Source organism: Chelmon rostratus, chromosome 2 (assembly GCF_017976325.1).
Source record: "Chelmon rostratus isolate fCheRos1 chromosome 2, fCheRos1.pri, whole genome shotgun sequence".
In the NCBI taxonomy this organism is placed as follows: Eukaryota; Metazoa; Chordata; class Actinopteri; order Chaetodontiformes; family Chaetodontidae; genus Chelmon; species Chelmon rostratus.
Genome location: NC_055659.1, coordinates 21,154,435 through 21,173,770, shown reverse-complemented (window position 1 = coordinate 21,173,770; position 19,336 = coordinate 21,154,435). Strand labels below are relative to the sequence as shown.

Below are 19,336 nucleotides of genomic sequence, written 5' to 3'. Positions count from 1 at the left end.
TTCCTGCAGGTCTGGAAGGTTTAAACAGCACAGATCAGCATGGAATAAAAGGCGTTTCCCTTGAGGTTGGAAAGCATTTTAATGGAGGCTACATTCTGATGTGGGTTCTGCAATTTAAGGCACTAAAAGATTCCCACGTGAATTACTGCTGATATTCAGTATGGAAATAATATTCCCCTCTGTGGTCTCTGCAGGGTTATTGGCTGGAGACCGCATTTAATGTTCTGCAGTGTTTTTAAAGACGCAGAACTCCGCCGGGGACGAAAGAGTTAAAGCAACAACCTTCCACTGACTTTGGCTGCAGGGCCTTACAAATGCTGAAGAGGAGATTTCTTGTTTTGATTTTCACTGGATGCATGTGGCGCTGAATGAATTTGAGGATTTTTGCAGTTCAATAGGACTTGGAAGTATGAGTGAGTCAAATCTGAAAACAAGAGATAATGATGGTTTGTTTCTACCACTATTCTAACCACTTCTAATCCACTATTCCACAAAGCAGTAAACATTTATTTAAACAGTGGTTCTACATTTGTACATGGCGTATGAAGGTTGCAACTGCTGATTATTTTCATTAACGATCAATCTACTAATCAACGGCTTTGGCTATAAAACGTCCACAGTCCACGGTGACATCTTAAAATGTCTCATTTTGTCTGTTTAAAAGTCCAAAACACAAATCTACTCAGTTAATCATCATGCAAGACTAAGAAAAACTGAAAATCACTTGTGAGAAGGTATCACCTGCGATTTCTTTTTGATTACCAAAATAATTGCAGATAAATATTCTGCTGATCGACCAATCGATTAATGGAGGACTCGTTTAAGCTCTGCTGTATACCCAGATTGGGTATAAAAGCCTCCCTAAGCTGTGATCTTTAATGTGAGTTTTGAAAGGGTCAATATACAGGCTGAGAGTGAAGCATTACACTTCTGATGTGTGTGTGTGTGTGTGTGTGTGTGTGTGTGTACAGTACATGTGAGCTGTCAGCTAATAATCAAGGTCACAGAGAAATATATAGCCAAGACACTACTGATACAATACACGTGAACATACACGTGAACACACACGCACACACACGCATATATATATATATATATATAAACCTCAAGTGGTCTCCAGAAACAGAGGTCATCTGTGTCGCTTCTCACAGCCACAACTGTGGTGGTGTCCCCTGGGTGGAGCTGCTTCACCCAATTCACACAGCGACATGATGAAATATAGCCATTCAAATGGCACCAAACACGCATGTACACTCAACTCAGCTCACAATAATAGTGACTGATTACAGATGTGTGCTGGCTGGCAGGAGGAAATGGTTGAATAATCATTCCCCCATGATTGCTATTTCTTTAACATATTTCGTCAAGAAAATATGTCAGGGCACACATCACGCTGACCTCAAATGGAATTTGTCAATAGTAGTCTCCATTCAGTGAAACGTATGGAAACAGCAGAACACAATATGGGCTTCTGTACAGGAACATGCATGGTGTTGTTGACTGAATGTACTGCTGTGAATTATGGCTATTAGGGTGAAAAGAAAACATGCATGGCAAACACACAAACACTCATTCATTTAGCAACATGTGAATTAACTGGGCGGCACGGTGCACTGGCAGGCGTTTCTGTGTAAAATAAAAGTGTACCGAGAAAAATAAACAAAAAATATGTTTTCGTATCATGGAGAGCTGGAGAGGACAGAGGAGAGAAGGACAGAAGTGGCTGTTGCTAATGCTAACACCATGGTTTCAAAAAAGATGCCTCTCCCTCCTCACTAGTCATCCAACAGACAAACACACATTTCCAGAAACACCCATTTCCTACAGTCTCAAACATATCATGCACCCAAGTTTAACTGTTATTGAAGATATTGAAGGTATGACCTCCTGCTCCGTGTGTATGCATGTGTGTATGTGTCTCGGGTTCAGCATTTTTGCTAACTTAATGGTCGGCCTGCCATCAACAGCAAGGAGGCAACAGGGAAAACAGCGTGTACAGTTAGAATATTTTCATATCCAACTCAGTGGACAAACCAGAGTTGGTGACATAAGAGTGGAAAGACTAACCACAACAGTTTTGGTGAGTTTTGTTCCCACAGAGTTTAAATGACGTGTGTTTTATGATGAGTTAACAAGGCAATTAAGCTTGTCTTCGTTTGGTAAAACAGACTAGCTTGAATTCAGAAGGTGCACGGTTGTATTTTTGTGTTTCATAAGGAAATAGGTGTAAGGATATTTCCTTTCTTGATATTTTGTTGTTTGTTTATTTTGGCGCCCCTGTAGTTTCACCTCCCAGCTGAAACTACAGGGGCGCCATACACACACCTGCACGAATATATCAGTGCCGGTTGCAGGGCTGATAGTGGCCGATTGCAAAATTTTAGCATATTGCCTAATGATAGGCGGTGTGTGTACAGGTAAGAAAAGAAAGATTTGGCATCAAGGCAGGAGCTGTTCCTCTGCAGACTTTTACGTTGTTTTCACATCAGAAGATATAGTTTTCACCATGTGCGTGCATGCAAGTTCACACACACACAAAGTACTAAGAGTATGCTGGCAGACGCAGGAGCTTACCCGACGTGTGTGCGTGTGCGTGTGCGTGTGTGTGTGTGTGTGTGTGTGTGTTCTTGCTGGCTCCAAGCGGAGTGAGGGATTCTGAGAGAGGGCAGCTCATAAATTACCCAGAAATCTCAGCGGGGGCCTTGAACCCAGGGACACATTGTTGGAGTCAAGAAGAATAAACGCGAGAAATGCTGCAGCGTTTGTGTGTGTGCTCCCAAGTATAAAGCAAGAATAAAGAAGATCATCCCTAGCATCTGATGGTATCCACGGTTACACACTCATAATGCAAAGTTTGCCTGCTTCTGTGTGAACACAACACAGACTGACAAACAGACATCACAAACACACACATATTTACGAGTATGGCCAGGACATATATCAATATTTACTGTCATGGAGCTGCTGGGTTTCTAGATATAATAATTTCAAAAGAGACATAAATGACATTTACAGATTTGCTTCCAATTACGTTGCTGTCCACTTCAACTAGACTACCGAACAGGTGATTCCCACACATATGCATATTGGAAGAGGGTCCTCTGGTTACTGTGATATTCATGATTGCATATTTCTGTGACAACCACTTCAGTGATGTTGTTACACCCATTCAGCACGAACGAATCAAAAAGCAATTCATGCTGCAGAATTATTCATCTCATGATGGTAATTCAGTCATGACTCACCCCCTTGTACTGTCAACATTTTAAATTTGCAGTTAACAACTACTTTAAACCTTCAGAGGCTATAACAGTCATTAGTAGTTTTCTAAAGATCTGTCCATGATTTCATTTTGTTAAACTTGCTGCTTCATGCCAACAAACACGCCAATACCCATAAAGAGGACACTGTAGGTGACAGGCAATCATAGTAATAGAACACACAGTGCAAGAATGTAAAACACACTTGCATGCCTCTAAACCAACCTCTGTGTTTAGGACAGGACGCAAAAATCTCAGAAAGTTCCTCACCGACACCGGCTGTGACGCCATTAACTCCATGGGGATCAAGTGTATCTGATTGGTTGGGTCTCAAAGGTGTTGGACAAAATGCACGGTGCATTAACAAGATCTTGAGGGAAAAGTGGTTTCTACCTCAAGTGTTTATAAAGGCTGATGATTTAAAATTCAAGGCTAGACGCATAAGAAAAACAATATGTCTGAGGAAGAAATACATTTTTTTCCAAACTAATTACAATCTACGAGCTGCCTCTGTCCAAGATGCCGTAGCTGTTTTCTAGAATATGCTACTGGATCCTCACTGATCAATAATTTAGAAAAAGAGATGACTGCACCAATTCCGCATTCATGGTTTGCAGGGTAGTAATTTCTATGTTGAGTGCGCTCCAGGCAGACAGTGAAACCTCAAGGAGTTGGCACCTATTCAGAGAGCTGCTTCCAAAAGCTGTCACCACATGTTTAGACGGCAATCCAACCGAATGGGAGAGACAGAGGAGAAATAATATATTCTGTATGGAGCATGTACGGAAAGAAACACACCCCAAAATGCACGCAAAGAAGCACGCAGTGTCTCGAAAAAGAACCGATGCCAATGTAAACTAACAGGCAGACAAGAGGAGCGCTCGTGATCAAAAGGTTCAAATCCCCAGACCAGCTGGGAAATGTAGGTGGGGGAAATTAATAAGTAACACACTTCTTCCCTCCATCATCAACCACCACAGGTGGGCTAAAGGAAGGTACTTAACCTCCGACCGCTCTGATGGAGCTGCTCAGTGACCAGCGGCAAGTTGTTCAGCACATTTAAAGGTTTCCAAAGAAATTTAAATATGACCTGTCACTGAATCCAAACCTAAGTGGCAATAAAGAAGTATATGATTACTGTGTAAGTTCAGGCAATGTTCAACAGTCAGTTGCACATAAAACCGGCCACTAATAGAAAAAAAATAAATGTAAAACAAATTACATTTTAATTCTCATTACATTTTTAGATTCATTTTCAAATAAAGGTTCAGGAATCTTCATATCCATATTCAAAAAGAGCTGAAAGCCTGCTTTTAAAAACATTAAAAACATTTTTTATTACTTTGCAGGACTTTAACACAGCAGCTCATTTGCATTTGCTCTTTTTTCTTCTTAAATTTCTATTTGATAAAGCAAAATCTCAGCTGGTTGCAATGGGGAGCACCCAAATGTATCTATTCATACATGAGAGCCAGGATTTTCAAACACAACACACAAAACAGAGAAACTGCATCAATGATTTGTGGATGATTATAAAAAGTAGACCTGTAACCAAACCATGAAGCTACAATAATGAATAAATACAACTTAAGCAGACAAATACACAGAGATGCTTACCATGCACAACACAGGCACCACTCCTGGCCCACATCTTCTGATTACTCCTGATAATGATGTATGCAACACACCACCCACACACAGTGCAGATCAATACATAATTACACTGACAATTAGTATCATTAGAGTGGTGCTAGAGATGGGGATTTGTTGAGCTAAACACTCAGAGAGAGAGAGGGAGAGAGAGAAAGAGGTCAAAGAAGAGAGAGAGAGAGTTAAGCAGCTCACACACAGTCTGCATGGGGTCTTTTCCAAAAGGTTTTCTATTGTCCTTTAATGACGGGATGAGAGCCACAGTTGAGCACAGAGTGGGTGTGTCATTGTTAGCTCGCTCTCTCTCTCTCACACACACACACACACACACACAGCAGTGTGATGCAATCAAAAGTCGATCCTGTATACAAATGAACAAATTCCTGATTTCAAATCAAATAACCAAATATTAACCGAAACATGACCCACAAGTACCAATTACGTGGAAGACGACTCGCCCCAATTGGTGTCTCTTAGCTCAACTCATTTAGACTGTCAATTAACTCTACTCATCAACCCTGGCTCAATTAATCAGGTCTAATTACTTAAATGCATTTGCCGGCACATCCTTTTAAATTAAGTCCGCGGAATAGGACTGTGTTTTATACAGACCACAACTGAGTTACTTTCATTAGATGATATTCATAATGATGGATTTAATGAGGTGACGAGCGGGTCAATTCCACTTTGTCTTCTCTGTAGCAACGTAATGAAAATCTGCAGAGAGAAAATCCGATATTCCATTAATTAATCAATTTTTGCCTTGCCAAATATAAATATTAATAATATAAATATTACAGGTTTAAAGAACTTAAACAAAACCCAAAAAATTAAATCTAAGAGCAAACAGAGGATCTTAGAAACTCCATCCGATTCAGTGAGTCAATAAAACCTTCTGCTTTGGCGCATGTTCTTGTCAGCCATGGGAACAAGCATCGGTTATAACATTTGCATCTACTATACAGCTGTAATCAGTCTCGAGGGTGCAGCTCGCCACAGGACGTTTCTTACTCTGATAACCACGTTCCTCTCAGCAGCTACTCTGAATAAACCAAACACTGACAACTCAAAGCTACAGCAGAAAATATCTCTTTGTTTGGAACAAGTAGAACTCAGTTTAGTATCTGCAGCAATAGACAAAATAAATCTCAACTCTAAGTCAACTGTGTAAAATAATACACACATCAGAAACACATCACAGCACCACCAGCTCTGCCTTATGAGTAATGTCTTGTGAACGCAGTGTAGAAATGCCACGGTAACGAGCACTATCGCCAACAAGCTAAAAAAACGCAAATAAATACAATGCACAAGTGATCGCTTCAATACCGATTTCAGGTTTGTCATCAAGTCTCACCTTTGACACTGATGGTGATGCAACAGCTGGCCAATGCAGCATCAAAAAAGGAATACTTGATATTGATTGATTGATTTTTTTTTTTGCTACGACTGGTTCTCCAATTGATTGATGCATTGGCTCGTGACAAAATTCAAAACCTTGCCATCCATCTGGTGACCAAGAGAAAGCAACTTTACACGTTGAATAGATCCTTGAGTAAGATTGAGCCTCATGTAGAGACAAGTACCAGTGGTGCTTCCAGTGAGGAGAAGGAATGGTCCATTTACATTTTACACAGAGTCCCAACTTTTTGGGAATAGAGGAAAAAGTGATGATTTTGGGTCTGAAAACCAATATTTCTATTCTTCTAGAAGATTAGTTAAAGTAAGTGTATCATATACAATTAGTTAGGCCGAGGCTGCAGGAAGGTTTGGCCAGAATTTGGACACTCGGCACAAACGAAACACTATTTGAAATGTAATTCTGACAAACAGCGGAACACAAAAGACATTCCTATTACTTCAATCTTCTATTAAAAAATCATTTATTTACATTTGTCTGTGAAGTGTTTTAACAAAGCATAAATGGTCATTTTGACAGCTGGTGTGCCCACAGAACAATGTCTTACATTGGAAATGGATCAGCCCAATAAACTGACAGCATGAAGTGCCTCCATCAGCACAGAAACCAGTATTGGAGATTGCCATGGGATCTCTATATCTCAAGGGTTGTTGTGTAGTGTGTTAAAGAGATTCAAAGAGAGCTTTCAGAATCTAATGTGACCACAGGACCCTCCACTGCCCCGGTGTTAAATACCATGACTTTCTGTAACTAAATAAGTGCCTTCTTATAAACTAAAAGGTAACCGCGGGCCAGTTTAATGTTTGGCTTGCTGTGGAGAAAAACAGCTGGAAATTACCATTTAATGTGACGAATTTAGCCAGTGAGAAAATATATTCCTTAAAGTGACCCCTGAGCAAAGAAACTCCCTGACTTTAACCCAAGTTCACCTCTTTAAATTCAGTGATAATTCAGAAACAAACACCAAAAGGGGTTGTTACAGGACCAACGCACGCACGCACGCACGCACGCACGCACACACGCACACACACACAGCTGCTGCTGAAGAGGACAGTGTGGTGACCAGGTGATGGACATGATATTATTTGTGTAGCAGCCAGCGTTCAATCACCCTCTCCTCTCCTCCCTCCATCGCTCTCCCCTCTTTCTGTCACGCGCCCTTTTCTCCTGCTGTTCTTGGCAGTGGCGGCGAAAAGATTTCTGGGGCTATCACTCTTCCTCTCGCCCTCCTCTTCTGTCGGTCGGTGAATCACTGCCTCTCCTTCGAGCGCACCCTGGCTGTGAAAGGCCCACTGCTCTCTCCCCTTAGCTGTCTATTCGTTCTCTCTGCCTCTCCTCACAAGCCCTTTTCTCTTACTCTATTTATTCCTCTCTCATTAAAGTCAACACTCTCGTGTCACCCTTCCTCACATCGTCGTCTTGCTCGCTAGGGAAGGCTGCAACTCACGCAGTTTTGTTTTTTTATCTACACAGATTGGAATCAGACCGTTTTTGTCGACTGTTAAGTAGAATACCACAGATAAATTGTTGTAAATCAGATTTAGAGCCGTGTTCAAATACAGTTTGACATTTGATTCAAATCAATTTCCAGTCAAATCCAAATTCAAACTGTCATCACTCAAAACACAACACAACACTGACGTCACAGCTAGCCGGCCGTGACCGCAGCACAAAACATGGCTCCACACCAGAGTCCTCGTGACTGATGTTGTTGGACATTTTCATGGCGCGAACAGTAAAAGAAGCATATCTGCATTCTTCATCAAGCCTGGAGCTTGCTCTTCTGGTTTCCTGTTTTTTTTTTTCAAAATGTAGCATCACTTGGCTTAACATATGCACGTCTACAGTACAGTCATTTCTGCAGCGACCAGTGCAGACGGGTTAAAAATGCCTGGACACATAAATCTAGGCTTGATCACTTCTAAACAGCAAGGTGTAAGGTGACAAACATGGCTGTATTCTGGACAAAGTCAACAACGCTGCTGCCTTTTCCTCATTTGTGTGCTTTCTCTATGAATCCTTGCCTTTCCCCTTCAAGCCTCTTCCTCACTCTGTCTTTTTCATCTCCTGAACACCATCCTTCACATTCCCTTACCCTCTCCTGTACACTGCTCTGGCGTCAAGCCTTTACCTCCGTCCAAGCTTTCTTTCTCTCTTGTTCTGTCTGCCATCTCTCTTATTTACTTCCTCTTGTCCCCCGCCCCGTCTTCTCACCTGTATTTTGAATTCATCTCTCTCTCTCTCTCTCTCTTTCTGTCTCTCTCTCTCAGTGTGTGGAAATGGTTTGTATTGATCCACTCTCAAACCAGGGAGAAGGTCAGGGGTTCACTAATAAAGCTCAGGGACAAAACAGAGACACACAAACACATGGGCGCACACACACAGCGGACAAATATAGCCAGGTAAGATTGCTGAGGTGATGAATGGTGTGTGTGTGTGTGTGTGTGTGTGTGTGTGTGTGTGTGTGTGTGTGTGTGTGTGTGTCTGTCTGTCTGCTTTGTCAAACACACACAGAGCTGCTTCTAATATGCCCAAACATTCATGTTTACAGAAAAACAGCCACCATCTCACTGCGCCTATAAACATATCATCCTAATGATGGCCACAGGCTAGAAATTATGACCCAGCACTAATATGAACTCCACACAGGGAGCTGACAGAGCGCCTGGCCATCCATCATGGCTGTGTGGCTAACAGCTGTCCAGCCCTCCCTCCGTCCCGCTCCCCTCGCCTTGCCCTCTCCGCCACTCTGTGGCAGGGTCAACCTAAACGTATCCACCCTCCAAACCCACATCACGCAGCCTTTCCCACAGTCACATGCAGTTGCGGTCAGCTGGAGTAGCCGAGAAACTCTGGGTGGGGTTTAGTTCACACCAGCAGCTTTAACTACACACAGCTATGGAGTAGGAGATTGTCAGTTTATAGTCCAGGCTACACTTTTAAGTTTGTCGTTAACTTAACTATGAGCCAACTAGTACAGCCCCAAAATGATGGAGAATGTTTTTTCTCATCAAGATACACTACATCTATTAAACAAGATGCATTTATTAATATCATACTTTTTGAAATCCAGGACCCTGATTACTTTCAGTAGGAAGCTGAATCAAATCAAACTGTCAATCAAGCCTGTATATTTGCATTTTAGGCACCAACATTGTTCTTCTGTGCCAGTGTTTAAATTGAGATATACTGTAAGCTTCATTGTTTGAAAATAACAGCACAAACCCACAAGATGTTATTCTCATGAAATACTCTCCTTACACCAAAAACCACTGGGGTGGAAATTGACTTCATTTGGTTCTATATAGCAGCACCACAAGTACCAATAGGCTGTTTGACCCTGTGCTAGTGTTGTTTTTTCATATACTGTTGGCTTACTTACCGCAAGTAAAATATAGTATTGTGAGTCAGCGGTAGACTCAACTTGCACAATTTTAGCCTTAAAGCTGTTTTATTGTTCGTAGTAGAGAACAATATGCATATGACATTCAACACAACTGCAAAGAGCACACATTATTTTTATTACATATTATTAAAGTAACAAATAGTGACATGTAAGTTCTAAAATAGCTACAGCAGATTATAAAAGTTCTCAACCATACCATATTTTACTCTGGTAAATAACCAAACAATAATATAAAAAAGCAAAAACTTCTCTTTCTTAACTTTCTTTTTAGCGTGTACAGTTAATTTCAACATTTGGTATGGCAGTAAATCCAAGCTAGTCATTAAAGTTAAAATGTGCTTGTTTTTATCTCATGTGTCTTCTTGTTATTTCAGTTCTGCGGTCTGATTCTGCCTCGTCTGTGTTTCTCTGTGCTTCTTATGTTCAGTTATGTTGCACAGCACCAGCTACCACACTGAGAAGTGATGTCAGGCACTCGTCTGTGGTCAGATTTGAGGTCCTTTGGATCACTGACTGAGGTTAAGGTCAGTGGTGGACAGCTGACATTAGGTCACTGCTTAGGGGCAGCGTGGCAGACATCATTAACCGGAGGCTGACCCCTCCAGCCTTGCTGCTGTCACGGGGTCAGCCAATCAGCTTATCTCATGGGCTATTACATCATCATTGCTGACAGTTTTTGAGAAGATGTTTAAGTGATGATGAATTAGGAGTGAAAGCAATTTTTAGCCAAACAGCAGTAACCGTGGTAACATGCCCGACTGGCAGAATGGGATGTGGGGTGGGGCAGGGGGCAGGGGGGATTTGGGGCATCTGAGTAAAACAGTTTTGAAGCTGCTGTGTCACAGCATGAAATGCATAAGTTGAAACAATAAAATGAGTAATGGCTGCGTTCCATTTAGGTGGCTCACTAGCACAGCTTGCGACACTCAAATGGAAGCCATCTTGAATGTTTTTGGTTACTGCTGCGCTTCCCCAGCTACAACAAGTTAATAGGTCTACAGGCTGCATCGGTAAGGCTGTGTCAAAAGAAAGCATTATGCATAGTTTAGAGTCTTACCAAAGCCAACACACCGCACAGTGGTTTGCACTGCACCGCATAAAAAGTAGAGTCAAATTCTTTGCTGTACTAAACCGCATTTGTACGGCATCACTGCACCAAGAGCTCCTGCCGCACCAGTGCAAAGGTCTAATTGAAATAAACGAGATAGGCTGCTTTTGTTTGCCTCAGAGCTACTGTCAGTGTGATGGGCCCCACAAAAGAAAAAGACAAAAAAAGAGTGAAGACAACCAGCGAACAGGAAAGAGACTACATCTACAGAGGGGGGGCAAAGAAAGGCAGGAAGGGAGGTTAAAGGGGACTTGGCTTGGGTCATTCACATCACTGACACTACCACACAAAACACACCTGTGCACTCAAGCTAATGAGGACCTTAACAGAGAAGGACTGCTGTTCTTATCCCAACTCCATTAGATGCAACACACAGTAAATGGTGTGTGTGTGTGTGTGTGTGTGTGTGTGTGTGTGTGTGTGTGTGTGTGTGTGTGTGCAGCGAGGACACCAGCCGGCAAAAATGGTGTGCACTGACATTTAAAGAGAAAGCTTTTAAGCAGGTCTTTTAATTAAGCTATTTTAAGGGAGAGGGACGGATGGGTGAATTTTAAGAGCACACCGGGTGGAAGATGAGGTCGCTGAGACAGGTGGTAAACTAAGAGTAAGGCACACTAAACACTAATAGATGGAAAAAAGATATAAGAAGATTTGGGCAGATGCAGCCAGTAGAGAGTGGGTAAGCTCGGGGAGAAGGAAGAGAATGAGGAATGAAGGTCAGAGAAAGTAAAGGACCTGAGCAGGTATAAGTGTTCTCTATAGAGAAAACTAGACTGTGTGCTGTTGCATAGTGCCTTCAGGTCTCCAATGTGAGTGCACGTGTGTCTGTGTGAGCGGTGTCCTCTGTAACACATGCAGGGCCATGCACCGTGGATCAGTTAGTAAAATCCAAGTCTAGCTCATGCTATCCCCCAGGATGTCACACTGCAGTGGACCGAACTATGCTGTGTGTGTGTGTGTGTGTGTGAGTGCTACTCCTGAGTGACATTTCACAAATCCAGGGGACTGGCCTAATGATGTCCCCTGTCTGACTAAATCAAAGCACCAAGAGGTTGTTGAGAGAGGGAAAATGGGCAGAATAAAGGCGAAACAGGAGACGGCAAGAGAAAGAAGAGCTCTTTACACTTCATATTGTTAATCACTGCAGACCTGTAGCAGTGGTACTTATGAATGAATGTAGCCCGGGTGGGCCAGCATTCAATTAGCAGGCGCACAGAGAAAAGAGCAGAGTGGAGAAACAGGAGAAGCAAACAGTTCAGGGACACAAACTCATCGACATCAAGACTTGCCTTTGATATCTGAATGACTCCTGTATGTGTGCTCATGTATACTAGCAACAGTATTTGCAGTAATGTTCTTGAGAGAGGCTGTATCCAAGAGAGCAGTGCATTTCTGTCAAAAGCAACGGTGTCATACTTTACCATTAGACTAGTTCCTAACTAACAGCGACATTAATACTGTCTGCATGAATGTCAGCACCATCGAAACATAATATGTGTGCCTTATCTGATAAGAAACCTGATCCAGGAAAAAAGCTGGAAAGAAAGCATGTACTCAACAGAGGCCAAATAGCACAAAGGACAGATCTGAGCTTACCGAGTTGATGCAGGCGAGCTCCTTGTTGAGCAGCCAGGGTAAGGAGAGTTTCCCGTCTCCCTTGTAGCAGGACTGAATTCTTTCTTTGATCTTCTCTTTTATCCTCCTCAGGGTGAACAGGCACAACGCTGACTCTTTGGGTGGCTTGGCCCGATTCTTCTGACCCTGAGAGAAGACTGTGAAGAGGATGTCTTCATTCTCAGAGATCCCAAGAGAGTTGGCCAGCTGCCGGCCCGGCCGAGCCAAGAATGCATCCTGCACCAGGCGGTACTCTACCCCATCTTTAGTGCAGCCAATGGGGAACTCCACGTAGGAGTAAAACTTGGGGTCGTCGACGCAGAGGCGGACAATTTTGGAAGTGAAGAACTGCTCTCCGCTGGCATCGGGTGAAGTCAACTGGGTATCCAGCTGCATCGTTAGATAATAGACAAACTGCTCACTGCTGAAGCTGTAAACATAATAGATGTCAAAAGCAGGGAACTTGGACAAAGTGTCTGAGGGGATCTTCAGCTGAGAGGACACAAACTCATCCTGATAGACAAAGCTGAACATGTCAGCGTTTTCTTCATTCTCCATCAGCTTGCGGCTGGACAATGTGGGGAAGTACTCAGACTTGCCATCAATGGGGGTTCCGATGAAGAGCTTGCTGGTCGGACTGTGGGGGGAGCTTATGATGACCCCAGACATGGTACCCGACTCGGCCACACTGGAGAGGTAGTGCTCCTTACGGTGGTGGGGCTCGCCAAGCTTAAAGAGGTCATCCAGACGTAGGAACTGGCAGATCCCCTGCGAAGTGCTGCCACAGGCGATGAGGCGGTTCTGTGCATAGTCTATGAGAAGAAGCTTGTTCACATTGGGGGTCTGGGCCAGGTCGTGAGGGCAGGACTGGACACTTGGCGGAGGGTAGCACTTCTCATTGTCCACAACTGGGCCAGTCATGTGGCTGCGCAGTTTGGTCAGGTTGCTAGACAGCTTGAAAATCCAGTTGACAGCTCCCACATACACTTCTCCAGTTTTGTTGTGGATGGCCAAATGTGTAAGCCCCCACTCAGCAGGGGCAAATCGTTTGAAGGGCGGGGGCTGGCCTCCAGAGAAGGACGAGCTCATGATAATCAGAAGTCCCAAAAGGAGAAAAAAGTTCCCCTGGCCAGGGGAAGTCACTGACCGAGCTAGGGGGCACATATCTGGGCAGTCTAGAGGCAAGGCCTATGGGGGGTGGGGAAGGAGAAAGAGAGGAGGAGAAGGACGAGGCGTAAGCTCTGGTACCAAGTCCCAAGTCAGGATTTTCTTATGTTTCTGCTCTTCTGTCAAGGAATAAGGAAGGACAGTTCGAGGGAGAGAGAAGGACGAAGGGAGGGGAAGCAAAACTCCTATTGATCCGCTGTCCTGTTCTCAGCGTTGCAAGCCGTCATCAGGAACATCATCCACAGAGGCACGAGGTGGGAGCCCTGGAAGGCAGAAAGAAAAAACACGGTGAGTGTCCAAGAAACATTTCCTATTGATTATGCATCAAGCAGGCAGAGGCCTAAAACACTCACACACTGCACGGCCAAAATTAGAAGAAATTCAGGCTGACATTTGCCCCAGTGATAAATAAATGATATCAAATCAAGTCTGGAAGGCAAATGTGTGCCCTCATTTAATTTCGTGTAAAGATAGCAGGGGAGGCCAGGGCCGATTATTAAAAGGCTCTGTACACATAATGTCAATGTTGCTGGGATGAGTTATAGACTCACTACACTGAACTCTTTAATATTTCATAACTTTCAACTTTATCATGGTGGTGGTTTCGGAGGAAGAGTGTGTGTGAAAAGGTGCCTGTGGGCACCGTTACATTGAAAACAGCAAACAATTTATAGCCAAGTCTGCTCAAAAGCCTTCCTGTCATGGTTTCAACAGCATCAACACACTATCCAGTAACCCCTTATTGTAATTACGCCTGCAGTCCTGGCAACTGTATCCAGGCATCAGCCTCTCGTGGCTGCACAGCAGGTCGCCTAACACACCGCCTTCCCTCCGGGAGCTACGATTACAGTATAAACTGCATATATCAGTACAAATATAACTTGAGCAGAGAGAAATATAAAACCACTTGACTGAGATGTATGCAGCACATACAGCACAACTCCTGTTAACCATTCACTGATGGTTTTTAAGGGTCCCTCCCTTACACAGCCCTCTTCCACAACCAATCATGGCTCCTCACCATCACAGTGAGCACACTCCAAACCTGCCTGTTTCCTGCTATTCAGATCACTGCCCTGGGACAGTGAGGGTCCCGGTGCAGGCTCCAGCAAGAATGTTGAACACAACGTCATCTGACAATGTAATTGTACAGGCAGATCAACTACATTCAAGCACACACACCACATAAAATACCTTGTAATATGGACGACTCAATTCTGTTTAGTCTCCAGACGAGGAATAAAATAACTGTTGCCATGACAACTTTATGCATTATTAATTATTATTATTATTAACCCTCTTAACCCCACAACCCACCAGTGAGTTTGAAAAGCATGCTTACTTTTTAAAAAAAAGAGAAAGAAAAAAAGACAAAATTTCACCATTTATCAAAGCCAGAAACTTTAAAAACATATACTTCATAATATATATACATAAGCGTCAATAGTGATAGTTCATGAAGATCACTTCATTCCACGTCTCATTTAAAATTGTGCCAAAAATATGGTTTGCCAGCCAGATCCTCTAAAAAAATACAAAATTCTGCTCTCCCAAACGCAACTGGAAAGACTTGGGTGACTACACTGAGACCTGCAGTCACATGACAACAATTCAGCAAAAAGTCGTCTGAACTGCGGGAGGTGGAGCCAGCAGCCAGGAGGAGAAAACAAGAGAGCCATTTGTATGTGTCAAGATTTCAATATGTATACATGTGGAGCTCCATTTTCCTTTCTATATACAATTTCAGGAAAATAAGTAAACCACCCACATTTCAGTGCATGTGGCCTTCCTTCCTTCCTCGCTGAAATCGCTGTCCTCTCATACCAGATAATTCTGATAAATGAAGTGCAGGGGCTTGGCAGATACACATTTACTTAGGTTTGCCTTCATTTATGAGCTTTTCACAAATGCACAAATACATTTCACGGAGTAAACACTTTGCCCGATAGCTAGTGTCCCTTGACAACCTGGGATGCAGACAACAGAGGCGATATATTACAGAGCGGGAATGAGATAATTTATAGGATGGAGGTTTTACAGGTAAAGGAGGGGGAAGGAGACGAGGGGGAGTCAAAAGGGAGAGTATTTGTTCCTTTGGGCGTCCTCCAATGACAATGCAATGATGATGAGGAGCAAGGTTTGCTGGGCGCATGCTGCCGCTTGACAGGCCAATCATGTTCCTGCAATACTGGTACATTAGTTCTCCTGTAAATGCTGATTATGCAAAACAAGAAGAACTCTTCCAGGGACCCCACACTTCAATTTCACCTTGACTATCAAAGTGTCTGCGCGAAGGGTGTTTTATGACCACACCGAATCGGAAAAGATGAGAGACACTGGAGAGAGATGAGGAGAAAGAGGGGGAAGGGAGATGAAGGAGGCAAAAACATGAGGCAAAGCGGAAAGTGGGTTTTTCCTTTCTTTTTCTCCTTATCTCAGTTTCTGCCTACCGCTCCCCATGTGGTCAGCCACTCAGGAGGCAAGGCTATCTGTCCATCAATCACCAGGCATACAGGTCAGGGAGTGTGGTCAGTTTACCGAGCTCAGAGGGATGATGTGAGTGTGTTTCAAAACCTGTTTCTTCTTTGTGTTATACAGCTATCCTTGAATAGGCAGGTATGTGTGAGAGAGAGTGTGAGTGAACACTCCGAGGAGATAAAATGTACTTTTGCAAGTACTGGAAGAATTAAATACCTCAGTAAGAGGAGTCATTTAATTGCACATCAATTTTTGTCACTGCTGCTGCAAACAGTGTGCGAGAGAGAAAAGAAAGATAGAGGAGGAGAGAAGAGAAATAGTAGTGGCGATGTTCATGGAATAGCAAACCATAGCTCAGCTGAGACAGAGCTACCCAGGTTCAGGGAGAGGTGGTGTCATCCAATTTCCACAAATGAAAAGCCAGGAGAAGACAAATGTATAGGAAAGAGGAAAAAACACAGCGAGAAAGAGGAGCAGAGCGGGGAAAAAAAGGAGGGGACAGAGAGGAGGAGAAACTGCATAGACAGAAAGACACAGAGAGAGAAGAGCAGAGGGGTGAGCGAGGAGCAGCGGGAGCCAAACAAAGGCAGCGTTTGTGCTGCATTTTAATCAGAGCTCTACCTGCGCTCGAGTCAAACACCAGGGGAGCCCCGTGCATCAAGGCACCTCAGGTAACAGCAGCCAGAAAGGCCTGAGCTGCAGTCATCAGATATACCCCGACTCTCCCCTCTGTGAGATTAAAATGACTCGACGCAGATCACAGCCTCTTCGACATAAGCAGCCGCAATAAAGTGACGAGCCGGCCTATAAAAAAAACTAATTTCTTGCTCAACGGTACAGTCGCGCCGTGCGATGAGAGCAGATGTCAATTTAAAGCGCAAAGGCACGTAGAGAGGCCGACTGCCTCATTTTCCTTTGTCATTTCCAAGTGAGGGGAAGATACAATGAGGCTGAGTGAGCCAGCGCGCAAATGAGAGAGCCTGATAAAGGATGAGAGAGATTGTGGTAAAAAGAAAAAAAGAAAGAAAAAACATCCCTACAGTAATTCCTCTTCATTTAGGCCAGCCACGGCTTGATTTAAGAGAGTGTGAATCGCACAACAAATTGCATCTGGGGGTCTCCAGCTGCTTGTTATCTATCCTGGCAAAAACCAGATGACATCACGACATGCACTCTAACAAACACGTGTGTAAGTTAGTGAAAAGACAGCATGGAGTTATCCAGCATTTAATATAAACTTCAAAACTGACAGGAGAAGAAACAGGAGGGATAAAAGAATCAGCTCCTCCTTCTCCTTCTCAATCCTTTTGTCTTCCATCCCATCATGGCAGACTTGCCCAACTGCTGAGGATGTAGTCAATCAGCCAGCTTCTGACACACGTTCCTCTTTTTTTCCTCAAATTTCTCTATTTTCTCTCCGCTCCTTATCCCTCCAAACCCTCTTCAATTTCAATTTCCTCCACAGCTGAAGTGAAATGGTGGGAAGAGCGCTGGAACAAGGTTGCGAGCCATATCTGGCACCATCAAGGAAAAACATGTCAATCATTTTGGGCTGGAGCGTGTCTGCGGCTTCGGGAATGGGCAGCCACCATATCGGGGGAGCTGGGGCCGTTATCACATCAGGGAAAAGCATTAGAGAGGACGGGCTGTAAGGGGCCAAGTTGATTGGATTTGCTATCTGGACGCCCTATCAATTGACAGGAGTGTACTGCATCCCTATGGACACTGGGAATTAGAAAGAGGGACCGAAAGGGAGGTAGACGCAACAGAGAGGAAAAAGCTTCCACAGCTTTATTTCATTTTGTTTATTTGGCTTCACAGTAGCGGGAAACCTGAGAGGAGGTGGGGGTGTGGTGGCGTGTTCTCATGTACACCGTGAGGAAAATCCAGAGGCTGGTTGAAGTGGTGAGCTGTTTGTGACACTTGGGAGCTGAGCTGGATCACGCTCTCCCTCTCTCACACTCTTCTCCAAAGCAGCTAAACCTGTCTGTTCAGATAATGGTCGCTGCTCAGCCCCAGAGCGGTGCTGATTTATTGCCGGTGGCATATCAATTACAGCACTCGCCACTGGAGGGGAGAAAGAGCAGGGGAAGGTGGCGAGAGAGGGATGATGATGAGGAAGGAGGAAGAGCGGCACACACTAATTCTCTAGCCTCTGCACTGCATCGCAACATGTGGGTCACATCTGGGATAAGAGGAAGAGGTGAGAGGGTGGAATTGAGGGTTGAAGAAAGAAAGAAAACATAATTAGGGAGATGGACGTGTGTGACAATGAGGGAGAGGCTTTGAAAATTAATGCAAATTCTGAAGACGCACACTCTCATATATGCACAGAGTCAATTATTGTAATTCAAATGCAGCATAATCTAGGAGGTGACTGAAAGCAATATGGTTTAAAAGACGCACACTCTGCACACTTCAACCCACACACACCAACTGCACACCCTCTCCTCAAATGCAAAAAAAAAAAGCTAAAAAACACAAGGAATAATACACTGCGCGCATGCAAATCCAAACACACGTGTACAAAAACCTCATGGGTCTCTGTCTTAATCTGCCCTCCACCTCTTCACCCAGCAGCCAACACACTCCAGAGATTGGAGAATTGCCCGCAGGAGGAAAGGGAGGTGGGTGAGTGGTGGGTAGAGGATTGAACAGCACGAGGAGGCGGCAGGAAGCGGGTGGTGGCGTCGGGGGTGGGGTGGTTAGAGAGGAGGCTAAGATAGAAGGGGAGCCAAACCCTGAAGCCTTAATCCTCTCCCAGGGTCTGCCTAATCTCACCGCCACTATCTGCATATGGGAAGAATGGATTACCATCCCCCGACACACTGACGGAGGGATGGATTGACGAAGGGATGGGTGGCAATCCCTGGACAGACAACATGCTCGCAGACAGACATAAACACATGAAAAGTCTGCCTGAAGTTATGACAGGGTAGAGGAGGTGGGTTACTTTTCCGGTGTTTTGAACAAATACACACTCAGGCCTGTGCTCACACTCACACACACACACACGCACACACACACACTGCAGGTAGGCATGGTGCAGGCTAGTCATTTGCAGCCTGGTTAGCCCACCAGTCTGACATATGTCCCAATCAGAGACTGTCTCAGAGCAGGGGGGGGTCAGACCACCAATGTAACCCACACTAAAGCTGAAACCATCCTCTTAAAACACCAAAAACTCCGACCTCAACACTGCAACAAAGCAACCCCTCTGTCTGCTGAGGATT

At 44.0% G+C, this 19,336-nt stretch overlaps 1 protein-coding gene across 4 annotated transcripts in view; it reads right to left on the bottom strand.

Moving 5' to 3' along the window:
* Positions 1-19,336, bottom strand: part of LOC121612496 (plexin-A1-like) — a 183,671-nt gene that overhangs the window by 135,263 nt on the left and 29,072 nt on the right. For all 4 annotated transcript variants that reach the window (XM_041945414.1, XM_041945430.1, XM_041945423.1 and 1 more), the window contains exon 2: positions 12,441-13,888. In XM_041945414.1, coding sequence (XP_041801348.1) covers positions 12,441-13,622 — 1,182 coding nt within the window. In that variant the 5' untranslated portion in view covers positions 13,623-13,888. The remainder of the gene's footprint in view (positions 1-12,440; positions 13,889-19,336) is intronic.